Source organism: Humulus lupulus, chromosome 2 (assembly GCF_963169125.1).
Source record: "Humulus lupulus chromosome 2, drHumLupu1.1, whole genome shotgun sequence".
Classification (NCBI taxonomy): Eukaryota; Viridiplantae; Streptophyta; class Magnoliopsida; order Rosales; family Cannabaceae; genus Humulus; species Humulus lupulus.
This window is the reverse complement of record NC_084794.1, coordinates 173,364,509-173,373,391: the sequence shown is the minus strand read 5'-3', so window position 1 is coordinate 173,373,391 and position 8,883 is coordinate 173,364,509. Positions and strand designations below refer to the sequence as shown.

At 38.0% G+C, this 8,883-nt stretch overlaps 2 protein-coding genes across 2 annotated transcripts; one reads left to right on the top strand and one right to left on the bottom strand.

The window, feature by feature from the left end:
* Positions 1–1,500: 1,500 nt before the first annotated feature.
* LOC133818725 (uncharacterized) lies at positions 1,501–3,420 on the top strand. The gene is made up of 2 exons (XM_062251757.1): positions 1,501–2,615; positions 3,160–3,420. Exons 1-2 carry the CDS (start codon positions 1,559–1,561, stop codon positions 3,210–3,212), a joined length of 1,110 nt encoding a protein of 369 aa, XP_062107741.1. The 5' UTR covers positions 1,501–1,558; the 3' UTR covers positions 3,213–3,420.
* A 2,655-nt stretch (positions 3,421–6,075) lies between these two features.
* LOC133814936 (uncharacterized) lies at positions 6,076–6,916 on the bottom strand. Its single transcript, XM_062247837.1, has 2 exons — positions 6,816–6,916; positions 6,076–6,568 (listed from the first exon to the last, which is right to left on the bottom strand). The coding sequence occupies exons 1-2, from the start codon at positions 6,914–6,916 to the stop codon at positions 6,076–6,078; spliced, it is 594 nt and encodes a 197-aa protein (XP_062103821.1).
* Positions 6,917–8,883: the final 1,967 nt, after the last annotated feature.

Here is an 8,883-nt window from a genome sequence, read left to right as displayed (position 1 = left end):
AATAAGAACAAAAGAAAAGTAGAACAATTGTAAAAGGAAGATCACTCTAACACTCACACCATATTAAGTGTAGAGTAGTGGAGATCACCAACTTGAACAATGTTTAAAATATTTGTCTGAAAGCTTTTTCCCCCCTATCTCAAGCACTAAGGGAACTCTGACAATTTGGAAATAACTCTCTGGAATAAACAAGCATTTTGGTGTATTTATAGCCAAGTGCTCTAGTTGATAGAAATTGTGTGTCTAACAAGTGAGCATTAGACTCCTATTTATAGAGTTTTGAGGCACTCTTTGAATTTCAAATTCCACCAACCCCCTTGGACGTTACTAATGTTTAATTGGATGTTTATGGAATTAAAATGAAGATTTGAGAGTTACATGGGGTGTTGGAAACGTTCAAAAACTAAAAATAAAGAATTTGAAATTGTCAGCATGCCTGGTCGCGACCACGATCATTAGCGGCAGCGGCCGCTTGGCCACTATCCCCAGGCCGCGGCCAGGGATGTTAGTGGTCGCGGCCACTGCTGCTTGTCAGCCTCCCAAATTCTCTTAATTTTCCAAAACGTCTCAAACTCCTTCCCACTTAATTTTGTAACATCCATACACATAATGAGAGTTAAAATCATATCTTCAACAACCATGTCACATATTGGCATTATGAAATTCAAACAACAATGCTTAACACTAAATTGACACATTATTGGATAATATTTTAGAGTTACAAATTTGTAACTCAAAAATATGTTACATTTGAACACACACATGTGCTAATTTTGTCACTCTCAACACTATGTTACAATGTGGACAAATTACATTTGTGTGAGAAATCACATTTTGCATATTATTTAATCTAACATTATATTATTTAAAATAAGAAAAAATACTTTCACCATTTTTAGGCCCTAAATAGTTATTTTCACTATTTTATGAGGGTCTAAATGTAAATAAATAATAATAAATAAGGGCAAAGGAAAACCTAGGGGTGAGCATCGATCAGTTTAGGCAGTTTTTTCATAACATAAAATCCAGAATTCGGTTTTCGGTCCGGATTGGTGCAATCCAAAAACTGACCGACCAATCCAGTTAAAATAAAAGACTGACCGTTTTGGACTGCTGTACCGACCAAACCGAATTTATTATTTTTTTTAAAAAAAATTTTAATTTTTTTTGGAAAGTTTTAGTTAAAAAACTAAAAATTTTAGATTGTTGGAATTTATTTTTGTGCATTTTTAAAACATAAATGTATAGAACATAATTTAATTTTTTTTATTTAATAATTATATAATATTATATTATTATATATTATATTGTTCGGTCGGTTTCGGTTCCAGCCGTCGGTTCACACAAAATTTTCAAACCGATCGAACAATGGCAATTTGCGCTGTTGGCGGTTTTTTCGATATTCGGTTTAATTGGTTTCGGTTTTTTCGGTATTCTGAAGGTCAGTGTAGACGCTTGCCCTAGTAAAGCCTTTATAAACCCTTCAACGTTTCAAATTCCTGCGTTCAGAACTCACACACACTCTCTCTCTCTCTCTCTAATTCTCTCTGTTAGAGCCATGGCTGATATTACATGCTTCAATGTCAAACCCTCTGATTCTCTCTCTGTTGTTACGAAAGAAGATACTCAATCTCCGGGCAAAGTTTTCACTCTCCAACAAGACGAAGGTACATCAATGGAGAAAACATGTCTCATGTTCGAATCATTTCACTCCATCTCCCAGAACGACGTCGTCCCATATCACGAAACCACCGATTCCGGGTCTTCAAACTCTCTAACTACTGATTTCATTTCTGGGTCATCTGATTCCGAACAAACCATTCAAGAATCTCCGGTGATTCACGAGGTGAGTCTTGTCTCTGATCTTGCTTCTCTAAAAGAAAGCTCGTTCTCTGATTCCTTTGATAAAGAAGTGAAAGACTTCGAATTGGGAAACGACAACAAGTTCTTGGGAAACGACGTTGAGGAGCTGGGTTGTCCTTTAGCTTTAGGTGCGGGAAAGAAGCAGTTATTGGAAGAAGTTGAAGCCTCGATTATCATGGCAGGCGATTCTGTATCGACTGGTGAAATGAGAAATGGTTTCCAAGATGGGGAAAAAGCGATTGATTTTGATCATATTCAAGTTCACACCAGCAACAAGTTCTGGGGAAACGACAATGAATTGGGCAGTCGTTTAAAGATGATCAACGAAGATCCAAGATGTTCTTTGGAGATTCAAGTGGTTGATGAAACCGCCTTGATTGGACCAGTTTCAGTCCCCAAACTTGGGTGGAAGATGGAATTGGTTGCTCCTTCCAAATCCTCAAAGGGTCATGTGAACAAGAATAGGAAGGAAGACTTTCTTGAGAAGGTGGTGAGAGGCTCTCCAAGAAGGCATAAAGGAAGGAAAAATGTCGCTTTAAAGAAAGGAGATAGAAGCAAGAGGATGTATTCAAGGGAAGAAATGGAAGCCTTGAGGTTTGTGAACATTGTAGAACAGAGGAAGATGTGGAAAGATGTGCATACCGGGCTTGGTCCTATTGTACGGAAAGAGTATGATTGCTTGGTCAGCTCTAAGAATCAGAGGAATTTTCAATTCAACTTTGCAAAGAAGAATGAACCCACTTCAGTTCTAAGTAAGTTCAATCATATGATTCGTTGTTTTTTTTTAAATCATTGTTAAAGATTATCGGATGTCTAGTGGAAAGATTTTGAATGATGAGTTGTGCTATATGATTGACTGAGTTGATATATTAGATCATCTTTATATGTATTGGGTTGCATTTACTTTTTGGTATTCGGTAATATTTTTAATGATCAATTGTCAATAATCTGTCATTCTTTCTTTTGCATCTAAGCTCGTAAATTTAATTCAGATAAGAAGAAACTGTTGTGCTACTTATGTATTATAATTTTGCTGACTCTTTATCATCATCAAATCACATTGTTACATGTTTTCTTAAATTATGATCCAGCTGTCAGTTGAGAAAATATTGAGAAACAATGTTTAACCATATGATAGGAAGGACCCCTTCTGTGTACTTCTAGTAAACTAGAGAAGGAAAATATTTTTCTTTAGATCTGCGCTGGACTATTATTCTACTATATCTCATAAATGATCTCTTTGTATTTCGATCTTATTATGTAGTTTTTGATCGGTTTAATTTCTGTTATTTACAGGTGTGGTTGGTGCAAGGGGAAGAAGTAACCACATGAATGTGTTTGTGCATTGAAGAATGTCTCTTAAAGGCTTGTGATGATTCACATAGTTGACATATATAGATGCTTTCTAGTAATTGTTCTGTCACTATTCTTTTATTCTTTTTGATTGTATAGGCATTTCTTCTTGTGAAGAAGGTTATGTGTAACATTTTTTCTTGGTTGGAAACTACTGATGTTAAGACACATTTGCTTTCTTAATTGAAAAATCTTCTAGCGACTGTTGGGAAGTGTGTACTAATACTTGAATGATATACTCTGAGAATTCCACAATGTTAGAATGGAGATTATTATTCCAATGGGGGAAAACAGAAAATGTTTTTACTAGTATTTTTTTTTTGATCAAGAAGAAATAAAACTTCATTGAACAAACAAGCATATACAATCAAGGCTAACTGCCCAAACAAAAGCCAAGAAAAACCACTCAAGAACCCACCCTCACACTATATACATTGAAGCTTTCTTAAGAAAAGCTTAAGATGAGGGAAAACTTTCCTGCTATAGACAATCTACAATCTGTATTTGACTAAAGAAATAACCTCTTTTGCTATACAATGAGCTGTTAAGAAAAACCCATCAAAAATGCATCTATTCCTATTCCTCCAAATATGATAAACCACTGCTACAAGAACCATGTTCAGAATTAAACTAAGGCTGTCATTTTGCCCAGCACTCGGTCTAACAATCCAATCCGAAAATTTGGTGGCCCAACCATGAAAACCAAGCCAAGCAAAAATACACGACAACACTCTCTTGGATAAACAACACTCAAAAAACAAGTGGTGATGACTCTCTAACTAATCTTCACAAATTGGACAGAGAGTTAGGTAACAGCATGTTAGCTTTAGCCAAATTATCTCTAGTTAAGAGGTAAGAGTTAACCACCATCCATAACAGGAAACGATGCTTAGGGAGGATTGTTCGACTCCATACTACATTTTTATAAGCCACAAGGTGCTGATTGATTGAGCTGTTATACAGCTTGGATGGCTTGAATTTCCCAGACAAACCAGCAGCTAACACCTCTCCTTCACTGAATTTGTTCCTTAAATGGCAGAGTTTTCGCCAATACCAGCTGCTATCTTGCTTCAAAACATAGTTCCAAAAGTGAACCCCCTTCAAGTAGACATGTTGAACCCATTTGACCCAAAGAGTGTCATGTTTAGTTGTGACTGCCCAGATATATTTAGCAAGAAGTGCTCTATTCCAGCTAGCACCATCTCTGAGACCGAGCCCTCCATAAGCCTTGGGAAGGCAAACCTGCTGCCAAGGTGCTAAGTGAAGTTTACTACGAGTCCCTGAGGCCCCCCAAAGGAACTGTCTACATAACTTCTCAACCTCTTTGATGATGCTTTGAGGTAAAATAAACACATTCATCCAATAGTTCCTCAAGCCAAAAAGGACAGTGTGAATGAGCAACAGGCGGCCTGCATAGGAGAGATGCTTACTAGACTAGGAAAAAGGTTTTGTTCTCATTTTGTGAACTATGATCTCACAGTCCACATGCTTCCATTTGGTTGGCCTTAAAGGAACCCCAAGATAATGCAGGGGAAAGTTCCCCTCAGGAAGGTGAATAGCCTGAGTAATCTCTCTTCTTTCCTCAACACTAACTCCTCCAAAGTAAATAAGAGATTTATTGGCATTTATTGACAGCCCAGAAGCCTCACTAAACTGCCCAAGAGTAACCTTAAGAACACTAACAGCCCCAAGAGAACCTTTGCAGAACAGAATTATATCATCTGCAAAACACAAGTTAACCAGATTTAGGCTCTTACACATTGGGTGAAACCGAAATGAAGGAGACCTGGTAGCCAGCTGTAAACTTCTAGTCATATATTCCATAATGAGCACAAAGAGAAGAGGGGACATAGGATCCCCTTGGCGCAAGCCTTTTTCCCCCTTGAAACTACTCTGAACTCGACCATTTATCAGAAGAGAATAAGTAGTATTCCTGATACAATTCATAACCCAGCCAATAAACTTCATTGGAAAACAATAAGATTTCAAGAGGTTTTCCAAAAATAGCCAGTCCACAGTATCATAAGCCTTACTAAGGTCTATCTTAATTGCAAAGCGAGGAGAAGTTATAGCCTTACCATAATTCTTAATTAGATCTTGAAGAATCATGATATTGTGAGCGATATACCTACCTCGAACAAACGCACCATGATTAGATTGAATAAGAGAGGGAAGTACCACTGCCAACCGAGAACATAACAACTTAGCCATGACCTTATAAAGGGTCGAACAACAGGCAATAGGCCTATAATCTAAGGCCCTAGCTGGATTAGAAACCTTAGGAATCAATGACAGAGTAGTTTCATGGAGCTCCTTAGGAAATTGGCCTGTATAGAAACTATGAGTGATTACTGAGCATATATCCTGACCAATATCCTTCCAAAGGCACTTGAAGAAACCTGATCCATATCCATCTGGACCAGGCAATTTAGTGCTAGGAATACTAAACAAAGAAGCCCTTATTTCCTTATTGGAAAAGGGTTTTAAGAGATAAAGCTGTTGCTCAACTGAAAGCTTAGTGCCCAAAGCAACACTATGAGGGTCCACTGTTCCTGAAGCAGAACTATAACTACCAAGATGATTGTTGAAGTGATCAACAAAATGGTCCACCACCTTCTTGAAGTCATCAACCAACAAACCATTATCATTCAGATATGAGACTATAGTATTCTCTGCTTTTCTCTTCTTCAGATAGGCATGAAAGAAAGAGGCGTTCATGTCTCTCTTCCTAATCCAGTTGATCTTACTACGTTGAGCAAGAAAACTATGATACATTTGCTCCTGTTGATGAAACTCAGAAGCACTCTCCTTCACCATCTCCTGTAACTTAAGGTCTTGAGGATTCTCTTGGGCAAGAAATTAGGCATCTTGAAAGGCCACCAAAGCTGACTGATAACCAGACCCAACATTACCAATACAGTCCCTATTAAACTTCTTAAGCCTATGCTTCAATCGAAAAAGCCTGATGAAGATTGCTCTCAAACCAAATACTTTAACAGGGGCCCTCCAGCTGCTCAAAACCACCTGGTTGAACTCAGAATGGTTAGACCAGAAATTATAGTACCTGAACAAATTGATTCCCATAACCTCCATAGGGATATTAGAAACAACACAAGAACAATGATCGGAAACCACCTCCCAACGAAACATAGCCAAAGATTGAGGAAAAAGGTTCAACCACTCCTCATTAATTAACACATGATCAATTTTTGAGTAGATCCTGGCTGAGCCTTCCTGGTTGTTAGTCCAAGTAAAATGCGAACCCATACTCTTAAGAGCCTCAATTTTAGCATTAGCCATCCAACCCAGAGAGTCAGCCAGCTCAGAACTAGCAATAGGATTGCCACCATACCTATCTCAACCAGAAAACGGGGCATTAAAATCCCCTAAGACTATCCACGCTTTGACTGAAAGCGAAATGCGAGTTAAATCAAGCCATAAGCTTCTTCTCTTTTCAGTTGTATTGTAACCATAAACAAAAGTGACATGGAAAAAACTCCTGTATCCTACCAAGTTTACCTGGCAGTGAACCAGCTGAGGAGACTCTTCCAATATAATCAATTTAGCTAACCCCTTTCTCCAAGTTATCAACAGTCTACCCTTTGTAATCGGACTGGAGTAAAACTGAGGAGACTGGAGTAATTGGACTGGAGTAAAACTGAGGAGACTCTGCCATTGGAGGATTTGCTCCAAGCACCATGCAGACCACAGCAGAACTCCAATTAGCTGACTAAGTTTTTACCTCTTCTATATCAACTTGTGCCAGCTTCTGCCCATTCCTGAAAATAGGTTCAGTAAACTCCAGTTTCAGTTCAGAAAAGGATAGCTTACTCGATCTAAATTGTTGCCATTGAAGCTGGGATTCTGACTGAAAATCCCCTTCCGTGACCTTATTACCTCCTTCACTCCTATCCGCCCAAGATGCATTCCTCAAATTGGAATCCAATCCAATGTCCTCCACCTCGACCGGCTGGGCACTCTTGCCCCGTTGATTCAAATCACCATCCTGCAAAACATAAGACAGGGAATCTTGTTCTGCAGTTTCATCTTTCAACAGGTACTTGTATTTATCAGAGTGGAATATTCACCTTGCTTGAACTTTTTAAACCAACCATTGGTTATTTGTGGTAACTTTTGGCCATATTTGGTAGGCTAGAGGTGACATAATGGGGGAGTGAAGAAATGAAAATATATTCTTTCATTGTTGTTCGGTATAAAAAAGAAACAAGGAAAGAAAAGTACATAAATTATTAGTTTAAAATTTTGTGCGTAAAAGTACTTTAGAAGTTGATTGGTTTTGATGTAAATACAATAGTGATGAATATTAGTTTAAAATGTTATAATTTGAAAAAAAAAATGTTCTTTAAAAGAAAATATTGAAAAAATTATTTGCAAAATAAATTTATGTATTTTCAGAACATTGAATGTTTATTTGAGTACACAAAAAAAAATGATAGATTAAGTAAAAAACATAAAAAAAAAAATTATAAGCTTTCAAATTTTATGAGTGATTTACATATTTTGTCTTACATTTTTTTTTAAAAGGTGTGATTTAAAAAATGATAGTAGAAAACAGTTTCCATAGTGTTGCAGCAAAGAGAGACTTGCACCAACTTCTTAGATCAAGATTCACACACTAGAAGCAACCCAGAAAACTATTTTTTCAGCACACACACATGAGCAGAAAAAGACGAAAGAAAAACAAACAAAGACTTTACATGGTTCGGCTCAATTGAAGGATGCATTTACGGGAGTACCAACTCAGCATTCACTATCATAAACTATCAAGGTTACAACTTCAAGAACTCTTGAAACATACCTCCCACACAATCTAATCAATCTCTCTAACTTGTGTGTTTGAATAGTCTGGAAGATCAAGGTGTGAGCATTTAGAATTTGGACTGGAAGATTGTTGATTTATACAAAAAGATTCGTGGATACTTGATAGGCTTCAAGAGGTAATCTCTAATCTATTTGTATGTGATTTAATATATTTATATATGTATGATCCTGACTGTTATTAATAAATTTTAAAAACTCCATCTCCGCTGCATATCTCTGATTTAGACTTTTAATACCAACAGAGCAGGGAAAGCGACGTGTTCGCCACATGCCCCAATCTAGGCATTCTCTCACTTTATGTACTCTTGTGCTCGACGAATGAAGTCGTCGAGTCTTCAACATTCTCTCTGTTGGAGGTCATCCCACAAAGGAGACCCTGCTCGGATGCCTGACTGCAAGGCCATCAATTTCTGGTTGTCGTCGACCCTCTTGGTCTTAGCGGCTTCCTCCTTGTAGCGCTTGATGTAGGCCTTGAGGGTCTCAAGGGGTTCTTGCTTTATGTTGGCCAAGGCATTGACCTCAAAGCTCACTTTTCTAGTCGATATTAATTGTCGTCGGAATGAAGAGGAGAGCTAGTGCCACGAGTGAATGGACCCTGGTTTATGCTTCTTGAACCATTCGTTCGTCGGACCTGTCAAAGTCAACAGGAACACATGGCACTTTGCAACCTCAGAGACACTATGCACCGACATCAATTGGTTGAACTTTGACAGATGGTCGATGGGATCCGTGTTGCCATCATAAGATGTGATGGCAGGCATCTTGAAGCCTTGTGGCAATGGGGCTTCCACTATGTGAGGAGCACACAGCTCCCCATCCTCGTCT

Excerpts from the sequence above, each read along its gene's own strand:
- LOC133818725 (XM_062251757.1), top strand. The coding sequence starts at position 1,559 with ATGGCTGATATTACATGCTTCAATGTCAAACCCTCTGATTCTCTCTCT. Across the intron at positions 2,616-3,159 it reads TGAACCCACTTCAGTTCTAA|GTGTGGTTGGTGCAAGGGGA; the intron begins GTAAGTTCAATC and ends TGTTATTTACAG.
- LOC133814936 (XM_062247837.1), bottom strand. The coding sequence starts at position 6,916 with ATGGTGCTTGGAGCAAATCCTCCAATGGCAGAGTCTCCTCAGTTTTAC. Across the intron at positions 6,569-6,815 it reads CTCCAGTCCGATTACAAAGG|GTATGGTGGCAATCCTATTG; the intron begins GTAGACTGTTGA and ends TGGTTGAGATAG.